Raw genomic sequence first — 16,455 nt, 5'->3', positions numbered from 1 at the left:
AAGTGGAATTCTAGGACATCGGGCTGCTATTTCTAGGGAAAACAACTCAACTAACTAGAGTAGCGTGCCCTAGTTCGCAAAAAAAAAAAAAAAACTAGAGTAGCGTGCCCAGTTCATCGAGATTCAAGTGCTCACATTTACTTTTAGATTTTATTTCAAAATTTTCCGCGATGCGCATTCAGTGAGAGAAGACGTTTTCATCTACTCCCTTCATCCAGTGAAGAGTGTATGTTTGGGTTTAAAATTTGTCCACAAAAAAGTGTACTTCTATCTTTCCAATGCATTTTAAAGTATTTTTTCTTATCACATGGTAATCAATACCAATAGCATTATATACATGGTCTTCTTAATTTCTACATGCATTTACTAGCTTATTGGGAGTTGGTTAATTAAAGAGGAGAGAGATGGTGGCTTGTATTTTTTCAATGCATTTTTTTACTCAACTCTATAATTTGTTCTAAAAAAATTAAATGTACACTTTTCACCGGACGGAGGGAGTACGACGAGATGTCTACGATGACTTCGTAAATTTTTAAGATGATATGATGGCTCAGTTTTTCGAAAATGCTCATATGGATAGAATGTGCGTATATACGTTCATAAGGGTGGGTGTATGCACGTGTATATGAATGTTTGTGTCTATATTGTGTTAAAAAAAAATAGGAGTAGCATGCATGCGTCGATCGGTGTTGATCAGATTCGATTTTGATAAAAGAGCTATGCGCATGGACGTGGCATGGCATGTGACAAGAGATATTGACTGTCTGTAATTCACCGTGAGACCAGGTGACACATATCACATATGGTACAAACTATTAAACAAATCATTGTGAGAGCATGCCATGCACATTCACATTCACATGATCGACAAGAGAGTTGACCTCAGTTCAGATCCAGATCGTCGTGCATGCTCAGCTGTCACCTCATCTCATCTTGGCGCGAGATATCCTCGATCGCGACATACTTGCTGGGAAACATCATCCGTGCGATCCACGCACGGCAAGTCACATGCATGGATAGGAACAGGGGAAAACATGCTTGGGAAAACATCATCCGTGAGATCAGGATCTCATGCTGGGAGAGAGAGGTGACTGAAAAATGATGGTAATTGGTACCTATGTCCATGCCCATGAAAAACAAGGTCGACACATGTACCAAAATAGAGCTACTATGTATAGAACTACCATAGGGCCCCACTCTACGCATGGGCAGCATCTTTCGACCTGAATATTCATTTTTGAGTCCGGACTCATCTGCGCTTGGTGAATAGTAAGATAAAAAAGTACTACTGCCTCTGATATAGACCTATATCTCTGTGTAATGTGATTTACAAGTAATGTTCGAAAGTGCTTGACAATAGGCTCAGGGAGATTCTAGATGATATCATTGTAGAGGAGCAAAGCGCTTTTCTTCCTGGTCGACTCATCACTGACAACGTCATCACTGCCTATGAATGTATCCATTCCATGAGAAGAAATAAGGGCAAACAGGGGTGTTGTGCTGTCAAGACTAATATGATGAAGGTGAACGATCGCGTTGAGTGGCCATACTTGCAGGGAGTCATGCTCTAGCTTGGAATCTCTGAGGAATGGGCGTCTTTAGTGATGAAGTGTGTGAATTCCGTGACGCTTCAATCATGCTCCAGCTTGGATTCTCCGAGGAATGGATGTCTTTAGTGATGAAATGTGTGAATTCTGTGACGTTTCAATCATGCTTCAGCTTGGATTCTTGAGGAATGGGTGTCTTTAGTGATGAAGTGTGTGAATTCCGTGACGTTTCAAGTCAAGGTGAATGGTGAACTACTCCCTTCTTCCTGACCTTCAAAAGGCATAAGGCGAGGGGACCCTTCCCCATTCTTATTTCTTCTGTGTGGTGAAGGGTTGTAATGTATGCTCAAGAACTACGATGGAGGGTGATGTAGACACGTACCTAGGGTAGGGTAATAGGCCTGACCTATACGCCCCACCTAAAGTCTTGTCCTAAGAACTAAGGAGTTCAAGAGTCAAAAGCAGAGGGCCAACAAAGGTGTTGAAGTGAAGTCCACTCGACCTACCAATCACTCGGAGACCTCTCTTACTCGGGTCACTCGACCACCAAACCACTCGACATATCAGAAGACCTAAAGCCACTCTGCGCAGCAACGGTCAAGCATTCATTCGCATACTTAATGCTCATTTGTAGCACCTTAATACAGGCGTTACCTGTAATGTCTCCTCTTAATGTATATTGAACCCTGCGTAACGGAGGGGAGCTGGGGTCCTGGCGTACTCTATATAAGCCACTCTCCTCTTCCGAGACAAGGGTTCGCACCCCCTGTAACTCACACACGTATAATCCAGTCGACCGCCTCCGGGCTCCGAGACGTAGGGCTGTTACTTCCTCCGCGAAGGGCCAGAACTCGTAAACCTTGTGTGTACAAGTCCTCCATAGCTAAGATCTTGCCTCTCCATTCCTACCCCCATATTCTACTGTCAGACTTAGAACCACGACAGTTGGCGCCCACCTTGGGGCAGGTGTCCTAGCGACTTGTTGGAGAAGTTGCGATTTTTCCGATCCCGTTCATCATGGTTTCGGGCGGAGTTTTGGTGGAGGGCCGCGAGATCCGTCTCGGCGCGCTCACGTTCATCGCCGACGACTCCGCTTGGCTTCAGGAGGCTTCTATCGACGTCGACGCGCTCCCTGTCCGCGGGGCAACGCACTTTCGCGCGTGCGTCCGCGGCGTCCTCTTGCGGCAGCCGTCGACCCAGTATCGGTCGGCCCCTGTGTCGTCCTTCCTCCTTGTTTCCCGCCAGTGCAAGCGCTCCGGTCGGTCGAGACTTCAGCGGTGGGTGAGACACGCGGTGGCTCGCCAGTCAGCCACCCCCCAAGTCGCGGCGATCGAGCCAGATGAATCTCTCTATGGCCTGTTCGACCTGTCGACTGGCTCCGCAGAGACTGCATCCGAGTGCGACAACAGTGATCCGGCGGCAGAGGTTCTGATGGTCGATGAACCACGCAGTCCTCCCGGCTTTGCCCGCACCGACGGAGGCGATGGCGGAGGCGGTCCGTCGCATACTCATGAAGAGTATCTCCCCGAGCCCCTTACTTCGCTGCAGAGAGAAGAACTTCGCCGCCAGAACATGGATGCGCTGCACACTCCTATCGTTGGAGAAACCCCCGAGGCCTGTGCCTTAGAGGACGCGGGCTTGGCCAACTTGGCTAAGCGCACTCGACTGGAGAACCTCCAGCGAGCACTCGATGAGCATGCGCGACAACAGATTCCAACATCCAGTCGACGTCAACTCTTTCCGCCACCGACTCGGGTATATCGAACTCCGATTCAGAATTTAGCAGCTGCAGCCCGTATAGCAGAGTCGATTCAGCCTTCTCAGTCAGAGGCTAGCAGAGGCTTGTTGCAGATCAGAGCATTGCTCCGGGTGGCAGGAGATCAGAATTCAGCTGTGTCACAGTCGCGAAATAGGATCCACAGCAGATCCGTCGCTGCAGATACAGTCCAGTCGGCCCACAGCCCAAGATCGCCCCCGAGGCGTGAGGGACATGGAGACCGGCGCGATCAGAACAGGAACCGTGAGCAGTATGATCACCGACTCGGTCGGATGATCGACGTCGAGTACCCACCCCTCCCCCGAGGAGTGGATCGTACGTGCCTCGACAGCAGGATGACAAACGCCCTCACAGTGTTGGGCGAAGGATTCCAGTCAACCCCAGGGAGCCAGGCTTTGATGCGAGATCCGTTCTCGTTCAGGGTTTGGTCGACAGGAACATAGCCCACCGAGAAGGTCGAGACAGAGATGTACCCACCAGCAGCAAAGTACATGTCTCAGGACCGGAGTGCTTCAGTAGAGTCATCAGAGCCGCGGTGATTCCTCCCAACTTCAGGTTGGCAACTGGAGTCAGTAAGTTCACTGGTGAGTCCAAGCCTGATACTTGGCTTGAGGATTACCGAGTGGCTGTTCAGATTGGCGCCGGTAATGATGAAGTGGCAATGAAACACCTGCCTCTTATGTTGGAAGCCTCGGCCAGAGCATGGCTGAATCAGTTAGCGCCCAGCAGCATTTACACTTGGGAAGATCTTGCCCGAGTGTTTGTCAGGACATTTGAAGGAACTTGCAAGCGACCAGCAGGGTTGACAGAGATGCAATCTTGCGTGCAGAAGCCGAATGAAACTTTGAGGGCCTACATCCAGAGATGGATTACATTGCATGACACAGTAGAGAACATATCTGATCACCAAGCAGTCTGTGCCTTCAAGGAAGGCGTTAACTACAGAGAACTGAACCTGAAATTCGATCGAACCGGAGACATGTCTCTGAGTCGAATGATGAAGATTGCCACCAAGTATGCCAATGGTGAAGAAGAGGATCGGCTCCGGAGTGGCAAGCTCAAGTCAGTCGCCCACGAAACCAGAGGAGGGAACTCCAGTCGGAAGCAGAAGCGGAAAGCCGAGCCAGCTGCTCCTGGAGAAGCCTTGGCCGTGACTCAAGGAAAGTTCAAGGGGAAGCCCAAAGGGCCTTGGAACCCCAAGAAGGTGAAAGACCAAGACGGAAATGATGTGTTGGATCTGCCATGTCACATTCACACAAAGAAAGATAAAGAGGGTAAACTCATTTATCCGAAGCATACCAGTCGACAGTGCCGGCTCTTGATCCAGCAGTTCCAAGGGAAACAGCCCAAAGATAAGGAAAAGGAGTCAGACAAAGTTGAGGACAAGGAAGATAGTGATGATGGGTATCCCAGGTCAATTCTACCCTAATGATTTTTGCTGGTGTTGAAAGAAAAAGTCGATTGAAAGTTATCAACCGAGAAGTGAATATGGTCGCCCCGGCGACACCCAGTTATTTGAAATGGTCTCAGACTACCATCACATTCGACCAGTCCGATCACCTGGCGCACATAGCCACCCCGGGGAGGCAAACATTGGTGGTCGACCCAATTGTTGAAGGCACTCGACTGACCAAGGTTTTGATGGATGGAGGCAGTGGCCTGAATATACTGTATGCAGAGACGTTGAAAGGGATGGGCATTCCGATGTCCAGACTCGGTACAAGCAACATGAGCTTCCATGGAGTCATTCCTGGAAAGAAGGCTGAGTCACTCAGCCAACTTGCTCTTGATGTGGTTTTCGGTGATTCCAAAAATTACCGCAAAGAAAAGTTGACATTTGAAGTTGTGGACTTCCAGAGCGCTTATCACGCTATTCTAGGCAGGTCAGCTTATGCACGATTCATGGCTCGTCCATGTTACGTGTACCTCAAACTGAAGATGCCTGGTCCCAGAGGTGTGACCACTATTACCGGCAATCGGAAGAAAGCGAAAGAGTGCTTTCAGAAAGGCTCAAAGATCGCCGATGCTCAGATGGCAGTGGTAGAGCTGCAGGAATACCAGAAAACTGCAGACCCGAGTGATTTGTTGCGAGCTAAGAAACCCGCTATGGAATCAGCGTTTCAGTCGTCTGGTGAGATGAAGCCGATTCATATTCACCCGACCGACCCCAGTGCTGCTCCGACTCATATCCCTACGACACTCGACTCCAAATAGGAAGAAGCGCTCATCCAGTTCCTCCGTGAGAACTGGGACATCTTCGCATGGAAGCCTTCTGACATGCCGGGTGTTCCCAGAGGGCTGCCTGAGCACCGTCTACGAGTCGACTCAAAAGTGAAACCGGTCAAAGAACATCTTCGACGGTCCGCCGTCCAGAAAAGAAAGGCCATCAGTGAGGAGGTGGCTCAGCTCTTAGCAGCAGAGTTTATCCGAGAGATTTACCACTCCGAGTGGCTTGCCAATGTTGTCATGGTCCCCAAGAAGGACAAGTCACTTCGCATGTGCATTGACTTCAAACATATCAATCGGGCCTGCTCGAAAGATCATTTTCCTCTCCCCCGCATCGACCAGATAGTCGAATCGACTGCGGGATGCGAGCGCCTGTCTTTTTTAGACGCCTATTCCGGTTACCATCAGATCCGTCTGTATGGTCCCGACGAGATCAAAACAGCTTTCATCACCCCATTCGGGTGCTTCTGTTATGTTACCATGCCATTCGGCCTCAAAAATGCCAGAGCCACGTTCATGAGGATGATTCAGAAGTGTTTGCTCACTCAAATCAGTTGGAATGTGGAAGCATACATGGATGATATTGTGGTCAAGTCACGGAAAGGTTCCGACCTGCTGATTGACCTTGCTGAGACATTTGCCAACCTCAGGAGGTATGATATCAAGCTTAACCCATCAAAGTGCACATTCGGAGTTCCTAGCGGAAAGTTACTCGGTTTTCTCATTTCTGAACGAGGAATCGACGCCAACCCAGAAAAAGTTGGTACTATACTCCGAATGAAGCGCCCTATGCGCGTGCACGATGTCTAGAAGCTTACTGGTTGCTTGGCCGCTTTAAGTCGATTCATTTCTCGTCTCAGTGAAAAGGCATTGCCTCTTTACCGACTGATGAAGAAGTCAGACAAGTTCGAGTGTACTCCCGAAGCTGATGCAGCGTTTGCAGAGCTAAAAGCCCTGCTCTCCACCCAGCCGGTGCTTGCTGCCCCAATCAGCAAAGAGCCTTTGCTGCTTTACATTGTAGCCACGGGACAAGTCGTCAGTTCAGTACTTACGGTCGAGCGGGAAGAAGAAGAAAAAACCTTTAAAGTTCAGCACCCGGTATATTATGTTTCTGAAGTTTTGACCCCCATCAAAGCAAAGATATCCTCATTATCAGAAGCTTGTATATGGGATTTATATGACCACGAAGAAGGTTGCACATTACTTCTTTGACCATTCCATTACAGTCGTCAGCGACGCTCCATTGTCAGAGATTCTGCACAACAGAGATGCAACTGGTCGAGTGGCAAAATGGGCGATTGAGCTCCTTCCCCTAGATATCAAGTTTGAGGAAAAGAAAGCTATCAAGTCCCAAGCAATTGCAGATTTCGTCGCCGAGTGGATTGAACAGCAACTGCCGACTCAAGTTCACTCGGAGCACTGGACCATGTTCTTCGACGGTTCTAAGATGCTGAATGGTTCCGGTGCTGGGGTAGTATTGGTTTCCCCCCGAGGAGATAAGCTCAGATATGTTCTCCAAATCCACTTTGATTCCTCCAATAACGAAGAAGAATATGAAGCACTTTTGTATGGGTTGCGCATGGCCATTTCACTCGGCGTCTGTCGTCTCATGGTCTATGGCGACTCAGATTTGGTGGTGAATCAAGTGATGAAGGAGTGGGACATCAGAAGTCCAGCCATGACCGGTTATTGCAATGCAGTGAGAAAGCTAGAGAAGAAATTCGAGGGGTTAGAGCTGCATCATATACCCCGACTGAAAAATCAAGCAGCTCATGATTTAGCAAAAATAGGTTCCAAGAGAGAAGCCATTCCCAGTAATGTATTTCTGGAACACGTCCACACACCATCAGTTCAAGAGGATCCTTTCACCGAAGAAGTCCCGCAACCAAAAAGTGCCACGGATCCGAGCTGGCAGAGTGTGAATGGGGGGAGTGTGAATGGGGGGAGTGGCTATTGTGGAATTTTGACAACTCTGTGCCAAGGCAGAATGTGGGAAGAGGAGGAGGGAGATGTGGTGGGGAGAGGGGAGGCCGTGAACCTAGGGGTAGAGGAGGAGGATGGGGACGTGGAGGTGGTGGCCGAGCCAACCTGGACCGTGGACTAAATGCACATTCAGACATGGAGTATTCTACTCAAGATGTCAGGTTAAGCGGTGAGGTGGTGCCGAGGGGAGCAAGGAAAAGGTTGGTAAGCCAAGATGGGACAATCAATGTTCATGGACATCCTAGTGTGCCTATACATCCGGGTACCGTGGCAGAGAAAGTATTACAGATCGAGGCTGCTCCTCCAACACATGTTGTTGCTACTTGTACACCGGGTAAGAACCCAATTGTCAAGAGAAGGCGCCAGGGGGAAGGAGAAGACGAAGATGTAGAGGACCCAATGAATGAGGCGGCATCCCAGATGGATGGCCGCCAAGCCTAATGAGAACCTTGTGCTGGAACTGCCACGGGATTGGCGACCCCGTGACAGTCCGTGAGCTCCGAGAGCTCATTCAGGAGTGTGCGCCGTCGGTGGTTTGCATTGTGGAAACGCAATTGTCAAAACAGCGTGTGCAAGGTTTGACGTCTATGTTGGGCTTTGAGGGTGGTTTTGCGGTAGCCAGGAGTGGAAGAAGCGGAAGGTTGGCTGTTTTTTGGAGACATGGTTTGAATTTCAGAGTTAAGAACTTCTCCCGGTATCACATTGATGCATGGGCGGCCGAACCGGGGAAGGAGGACTGGAGATTGGCTTGCTACTATGGTGAGGCAAATCGATCACTTAGGCAGAACACTTGGAACACCATGACCGGCTTCGAGGTGAATCCACTCTTCCATGGTTGTGTATGAAGGAAATATGCCCTAGAGGCAATAATAAAGTTATTATTTATTTCCTTATATCATGATAAAAGTTCATTATTCATGCTAGAATTGTATTAACCGGAAACATAATACATGTGTGAATACATAGACAAACAGAGTGTCACTAGTATGCCTCTACTTGACTAGCTCGTTAATCAAAGATGGTTATGTTTCCTAACCATGGACAAAGGAGTTGTCATTTGATTAACGGGATCACATCATTAGTTGAATGATCTGATTGACATGACCCATTCCATTAGCTTAGCATCCGATCATTTAGTATGTTGCTATTGCTTTCTTCATGACTTATACATGTTCCTATGACTATGAGATTATGTAACTCCCGTGTGCCGGAGGAACACTTTGTGTGCTACCAAACGTCACAGCGTAACTGGGTGATTATAAAGGTGCTCTACAGGTGTCTCCAAAGGTACATGTTGGGTTGACGTATTTCGAGATTAGGATTTGTCACTCCGATCGTCGGAGAGGTATCTCTGGGCCCTCTCGGTAATGCACATCACTTAAGCCTTGCAAGCATTGCAACTAATGAGTTAGTTGCGGGATGATGTATTATGGAACGAGTAAAGAGACTTGCCGGTAACGAGATTGAACTAGGTATTGGATACCGACGATCGAATCTCGGGCAAGTAACATACCGATGACAAAGGGAACAATGTATGTTGTTATGCGGTCTGACCGATAAAAGATCTTCATAGAATATGTAGGAACCAATATGGTCATCCAGGTCCCGCTATTGGTTATTGACCGGAGATGTGTCTCGGTCATGTCTACATTGTTCTCGAACCCGTAGGGTCCGCACGCTTAAGGTTACGATGACAGTTATATTATGAGTTTATGCATTTTGATGTACTGAAGTTTGTTCGGAGTCCCGGATGTGATCACGGACATGACGAGGAGTCTCGAAATGGTCGAGACATAAAGATTGATATATTGGAAGCCTATGTTTGGATATCGGAAGTGTTCCGGGTGAAATCGGGATTTTACCGGAGTGCCGGGAGGTTATCGGAACCCCCCAGGAGCTATATGGGCCTTAGTGGGCCTTAGTGGAAGAAGAGGAGAGGCGGCCAGGGCTAGGCCGCGCGCCCCTCCCCCCTAGTCCGAATAGGACAAGGAGAGAGGGGGTCGGCGCCCCCCTCCTTCTCTCTCCCTCTTTTCCCACCTCGCGCGAGTCCTATTCCAACTAGGATTGGGGGAGAAGTCCTACTCCCAGAGGGAGTAGGACTCCTCCAGGCGCTCCCTATGATGGCCGGCCTCCCCCTCTTGAACCTTTATATACGGAGGCAGGGGCACCCCTAGAGACACAAGTTGATCCACGTGATCATATTCTTAGCCGTGTGCGGCGCCCCCTTCCACCATAGTCCTTGATAATATTGTAGCAGTGCTTAGGCGAAGCCCTGCGATAGTAGTACATCAAGATCGTCACCACACCGTCGTGCTGATGGAACTCTTCCCCGACACTTTGCTGGATCGGAGTCCGGGGATCGCCATCGAGCTGAACGTGTGCTAGAACTCGGAGGTGTCGTAGTTTCGGTGCTTGATCGGTCGGGCCGTGGAGACGTACGACTACATCAACTAAACGCTTCCGTTGTCGATCTACAAGGGTACGTAGATCACACTCTCCCCTCTCGTTGCTATGCATCACCATGATCTTGCGTGTGCGTAGGAAATTTTTTGAAATTACTACGTTCCCCAACAGTGTATTGTGGACTTTAATGAGATTCTTAGAAGAGAAGAGCAGATTGGTCCCAATGAGAGGGATGAAGCCCAAATGGCAGGTTTTCAAGAGGTTGCCGATGTGTGTGGCCTAGCTGACATCGGCTACATAGGTCTTGATTGGACGTTTGAAAAGAAACTAAGAGGAGGGCAGTACTATCGTGTTCGGCTGGATAGGGCGCTGGTCTCAACGGAGTGGAGCTCCATGTTCCCGTTTGCCACTCTACGTCACTTACAAGCAGCAAAATCAGATCATTGCTCGATCGTCTTATGTAATGAGTTAGATGCTGTAAACAATCGTATTGCAATAAACAAGCCTTTTCGTTATGAGAAGATGTGGGAGACGCATGATGATTTTCCCCCTATGGTTGACCGGTTTTGGGCGGCTGAGCAGGGCGAGATGCTACATGACCTGAAGACCAAAATGGAGCATTTGGCAGGCTCACTGTCGAGTTGGGGCTCTAAAACCTTTGGGCATGTGAGGGCTGAGCTACGACGGCTGAAAAGGTGGCTGACAAATTTGAGATCGGACAATGCTAGATCTGGGCCATCCTATGAGGAGATCAAAGTTCAGGATAGAATCGTGGAGCTCAATTTTTGTGAAGAAATAATGTGGAGGCAACGGTCAAGAATTCAGTGGCTAGCGGAGGGGGATAGCAACACTAAAAAATTTCACCTAAAAGCTTCTATGCGGAAGAGAAGGAACCGCATATCTCAGCTTCGGTGGGAGAATGGTACTGTATGCAGCGATGAGGAGGAGATTCGTGGTATGGCCAGAGAGTATTATAAAAACTTATATACATCTGAAGGTACTATAGGAATGGAGGAAGTGTTGTCCCACATACCTAGAAAGGTTGATGATGGTATGAATGACATGCTATGTGCTCCATTCAAAGATTCAGAAGTCTAGGAGGCCCTCTTTCAAATGTTCCCGACTAAGGCTCCGGGCCCGGATGGCTTTCCAGCACATTTCTTTCAAAAGAATTGGGGCGTTTGTGGGGAAGAAGTTACCAAGGTAGTGCTACGGGTGCTTAATGGGGAAGAGTGTCCGGAGGTGGTTAATAGGACTTTCATGTCATGATCCCTAAGGTATTGAATCCAACCACCTTATCTCAGTTTCGACCGATCAGTTTGTGCAATGTGATCTTTAAAATTATTTCGAAAGTTCACGCCAACCGGTTGAAAAGGATCTTACCAGAGATTATTTCACATGAGCAGTCAGCATTTGTTCCTGGGCGACTTATTACTGACAATATCATAGCAGCTTGTGAGTGTTTGCACTTCATGAAACGATCTAGGAGTAAGAAGAATTCGCACTGTGCGTTAAAACTGGACATGATGAAGGCTTATGATCGCGTGGAGTGGGAGTATTTGCAAGCAGTGCTGGAGAAGCTGGGTTTCAATCATTCGTGGGTGATGAAAATCATGGCATGTGTATCTATAGTCTCATTCTCAGTGCTAGTAAACGGGGATATAACAGAGGAGTTCAAACCCTCTAAGGGGATCAGGCAGGGAGACCCTATCTCTCCATATTTATTCTTATTGGCAGCAGAGGGTTTATCTTGTCTGTTGAAATCAAAGAGTACCAATGAGGATGTGAAGGGAGTGGTGATAGCCCCAACGGCGCCCTCAGTTAACCACCTATTATTCGATGATGATTGTTTGCTCATGTTTAAGGCAAATTTAGGGGGTGCCCAGATTATTAGAGACACCATTCATCAATACTGTGAGGCATCCGGGCAGAGAATCAACCTCACAAAATCTAGCATCTTCTTTGGAAAGGGATGTCGAGAGGAAATAAGGAATGTAGTGAAAGGCATTCTGGAGGTCACCAATGAGTCACTCTCGGAGAAATACTTGGGCTTACCTACTGAGGTGTGCAGATCAACAAATGGGACTTTCAAGTATATAAAGGACAGACTATGGGGGAAGATTCAAGGCTGGATCGAGAGGTGTCTAGCAGCAGCAGGTAAAGAAGTCCTGATAAAATCTGTTGGTCAAGCAATATCAACTTTTTCCATGTCCTGTTTTCTACTTCCCCGAGGGTTGTGCCAAGCTATAGACACCATGATACGATAATTCTGGTGGGGAAGCAAAAATGGCGAAAGAAAGGCATCATGGGTCTCCTGGGATGTACTTACTATGCCTAAGTACATGGGTGGCTTGGGCTTCCGTGACACGCATCTTTTTAATCTTGCAATGGTAGCCAAACAAGCGTGGCGTTTGATACAAGATACTGAATCTCTAAGTGCGCGCTTGCTGAAGGCCGTTTACTACCCTTCTTGTGAAGTTTTAGATGCAGAGCTTGGGAATCATCCATCTCAAATATGGAGAGCTATTGTTCAGGGAAAGGAGGCCCTCAAGCAAGGCCTAGTTAGAAGAATAGGAGACGGGAGAACCACGAGCATTTGGAATGATAATTGGATCCCGAGGGATTTTATGCTGTGTACTGTACATCCTCGGTCCACTAATCCACCTGAGTTGGTAGCAGACCTCATCGAAAGCGTGGAGAGGTGCTGGAACAGAGGAATAGTTCTTGAACACTTACAACCTATTGACGCCCGGGAGATACTTGGCATACCATTATCGACCATCCCTACAGATGACTGCTGGGCATGGCAGTATGAACGCCATGGCCATTTCTCTGTAAGGTCTTGCTACCGAATGCTTAAAGAACCCAAGAGGAGAAGAGAGGATTGGCTTGAGGGGATTGGAGGGAATTCAGATAGCAGTGCAAAAAAGCAACAATGGTGCGGCTTATGGGGGACTAAGGTTCCAGCAAAGTTGAAAAACTTCTTATGGAGGATGGCTCATAACTCAATACCAACCAAGGGAGTCAAATGTCATAGACATATTTCTGATTCTAGTTTGTGCAAAATATGCAATGGAGCCGAGGACAACTGGAAGCACGCCCTTATTGATTGTCCAATGGCAAAGTGTGTCTGGGCTATGGTGGATGAGGAGCTAGTTGAATATATGATAAAAATTCAAACCGGAGATGCAAGGCTATGGCTTGGTGAGCTTCAGCGGACAACTAATGAAGGTCAGTTTTTGAAAGCGATTGTGACACTATGGTCCATCTGGTGAGCTAGAAGGAAGGCCATTCATGAAGAACAATTCCATTCGCCTCATTCAACTCTGTGCTTTATCAACAGTTACATCGCAGACCTGGCTCTAGCACCAAAGAAGCAAGAGGTGAAGCATGGGGTTACGAGACGCACTAGCTCAGTGCAGAAATGGCGTCCTCCTCCTGCTGTGGGTTGGGCGAAGATGAATGTTGATGCTGCGTTATCTCGCAATGGTGAAAGGGGAGCCCTGGCAGTTGTGAGCCGGATCATACAGGCTTCTTCCTTGGAGCATCGGCACTGATGTGCGAAAGTGTTACTGATCCAGAGATCCTAGAGGCAATGGCATGTTGCAAGGGGCTATCTCTGGCTCTTGACTTAAACCTGCCACAAGTTCAGATTAGCACCGATTGTTCAGCAACAGTCAAGCATATCGGAGAGGCATACTTGGGGCCCAGCAAAGTTATTATGGACTAGATCAAGATGAAGAAGAATATGTTCCAAACCATGGAGATCATACATGAAAAACGCGAGTGTAATGTTGAAGCGCATGTGCTTGCAAAAGCTGCTACTTCTTTGCCCTGTGGACGCCATCTTTGGCTCACAGGAACCCTCGAAATTATTTGTATATCTACTATGACTGTTAATCTTTAATAAAGCAGCTTTTATCCTAAAAAAAACCACAACCCGTGCAAAATGTGTGCGCGAAATGCAATGTATTGTGTGGCTCTAGCTTCACTGCAAGTAATGGTCAAACCTGCTGCTAGTTTGTCCAGTCATGCAGAATTTCTGGGCCACTATTGGCAACATCTAGATAATTTCTCAAGTTTAGGCTTCATTGGTCATACTTTTCTTCTCATCTGCTATTGCGTTGTTCTAGCTACACCATAAGTAATGGTCAAACCTGCTGCTAGTTTGTCCACTCATGTAGAATTTCTAGGCCAATTGGCAACATCTGGAGAATTTCTCAAGCTTTGGCTTCATTGGCCATACTTTTCTTCTCATCAGCTATCTATAAATACGCATGGCTCTGTCCTAACAAATTCACTCATCCTCCTACAGCAAAGCTCGAGCACAGCAAGAGCACTAAAGCTAACTAGAGCTTCCAGCAATGGCGACCTCCGCGGTGCTCTTCCTCCTCCTCGCTGTTTTTGCCGCCGGTGCCAGCGCGGCCATCTTCAACATCAAGAACAACTGCGGCTCCACAATTTGGCCGGCGGGCATCCCGGTGGGTGGGGGCTTCGCGCTGGGCGCAGGCCAGACGTCCAGCATCAACGTGCCCGCGGGCACCAAAGCCGGGAGGATATGGGCTCGCACCGGGTGCTCCTTCAATGGCGGCAGCGGGAGCTGCCGGACCGGCGACTGCGGCGGCCAGCTGTCCTGCTCCCTCTCCGGGCGGCCACCAGCAACGCTGGCCGAGTACACCATCGGCGGCGGCAGCACCCAGGACTTCTACGACATCTCGGTGATCGACGGCTTCAACCTTGCCATGGACTTCTCGTGCAGCACCGGCGACGCGCTCCAGTGCAGGGATCCCAGCTGCCCGCCGCCGCAAGCCTACCAACACCCCAACGACCAAGCCACACACGCCTGCAGTGGCAATAATAACTACCAGATCACCTTCTGCCCATGAAGGCTGTTCACGTCGCACCACGAATCAATAAAAGGCGTACGTAGATATACGGCCCTATAAATAAAAGGCGTGCTGCTTAATACATCACATTATCATATTACAACCACTGTACTACTACATGTTAGCCCACTACTATGAACGTTTCATTGATATTTGAGTACACAGTACAAGGCAATAAAAATTTACCTATCTACCCTAGATTGGACAGCACCCTGACCCAGTAGGGTCAGCCATTACTATTACTTGCTCATGCCGATGTCACGACTTTGACATCGGTGTGGCAAAGGAGCCACCCCATGTGCGTGAACAGCACATGAGGCCCTACGCGGGCCACTATGTGTACAGCTAGCTTGTTTGTTTCAACATCAAAAGAAGTGGACTATTCTCCTGCATGTTGATCTGTGGTGTTTGTTTTGAAGCGACTTGTTGTTCTTCTTTTCTTTCATATTTGCATCTTGTGAATAAAAATGAGACCAATCTAAGGGCTAACCCAATTCCAGCTGTCCAGTCAACGGGTCGACACCCTGTCGTCAGATTTGTGTCATGTCAAAGGCCTTTTTGCGGGCACGGAGGGGGGAAAAAGGCAAAGGATTTGCCACGGGAGGCGAGTTTTTGACCCGAAGCCTCTTCCTTTTCCTTTGCATCAAGTCAATTGGCTCACATCCTTTTTCCCCTGGTCCCATCAGCCAAGGCACCCAACATGAAATATCAACATGGATGCAGAGTTGGTTCGCTGCCGCAAGCGACGCTGAGAGAGAGTTCATGATCCAGGGACTATATGGGCTGTGGTTAGCAAGGAATGAGGTGGGAGATGGTAAGAAAATTACAGATGCCCGGGTAGTGGCAGAATGTGTTTTCAATCATGCACTGGAGTGGCTCTCGGTGCATGCAAAACAGGCAATGATGCGAATGGAAACAGCATGGCCAAGGATGGATTAAAGTTAATACAAATGGTGCTATGTGTGCAACACAAAGGGGGAGGCGGATATTAGTGCTAATCTTGTTACAAGGTCTGTCAGATATTGCATTAGACTTCAACTCCATGCATTTGTTCAGTATAGGCTAGTTTGTACGTGCATGCATTGGCTTTCTGTTTAATTAGTTCGCATGTACTCCCTCCGTTCCAAATTACTCGTCGCAGAAATGGATGTATCTAAAACTAAAATACATTTAGATACATCCAAACATGCGACAAGTAATTCGGAATGGAGGGAGTAGCAAATAACTAGGACCTGTCACGCGTATGTGCACGTACAGGTATAGATCGAGTCATAGTGAATTTGGTCAGCTTCCGAACGATTCTCCGTGGGATGGCGTGGGTAAAAAGGATCCTGGGGAGGTTTTGCATTGTAATCGGCCACGTTCAGTTGTGCGTGCTGCCGGAAAGAATAAGAGGAGAAAACAAGATAAGAGGACGGCAGTTGCGCCTTGCAAAATCTTGTGTCTTTGTGTTCCTCTCTCGTTTTTCCTCCACCGTGTAAGCGAAGACGACGTCTATTAGGCCAAGGCGCCATGACTGATATCTCGCAGTCTATTCCCGACGACTTGATGATGTCCATCGTGGAGTACGAGTCAGCGAAGGAGGCATAGGCGATGAATGTGTAGTGCAGGCGCGCATCAGCTACTTACAAGG

At 48.3% G+C, this 16,455-nt stretch overlaps 1 protein-coding gene across 1 annotated transcript; it reads left to right on the top strand.

The window, feature by feature from the left end:
* Positions 1-14,230: 14,230 nt before the first annotated feature.
* LOC543342 (thaumatin-like protein PWIR2) lies at positions 14,231-15,020 on the top strand. The gene has a single exon (XM_044569611.1). It carries the CDS (start codon positions 14,301-14,303, stop codon positions 14,820-14,822), a length of 522 nt encoding a protein of 173 aa, XP_044425546.1. The 5' UTR covers positions 14,231-14,300; the 3' UTR covers positions 14,823-15,020.
* Positions 15,021-16,455: the final 1,435 nt, after the last annotated feature.

Source organism: Triticum aestivum, chromosome 7A (assembly GCF_018294505.1).
Source record: "Triticum aestivum cultivar Chinese Spring chromosome 7A, IWGSC CS RefSeq v2.1, whole genome shotgun sequence".
In the NCBI taxonomy this organism is placed as follows: Eukaryota; Viridiplantae; Streptophyta; class Magnoliopsida; order Poales; family Poaceae; genus Triticum; species Triticum aestivum.
The sequence above is the reverse complement of the archived record's forward strand: the minus strand, read 5'-3'. Positions and strand labels throughout refer to the sequence as shown.

Bases quoted from the DNA above. Each gene is read 5' to 3' on its own strand.
- LOC543342 (XM_044569611.1), top strand. From the start codon at position 14,301: ATGGCGACCTCCGCGGTGCTCTTCCTCCTCCTCGCTGTTTTTGCCGCC.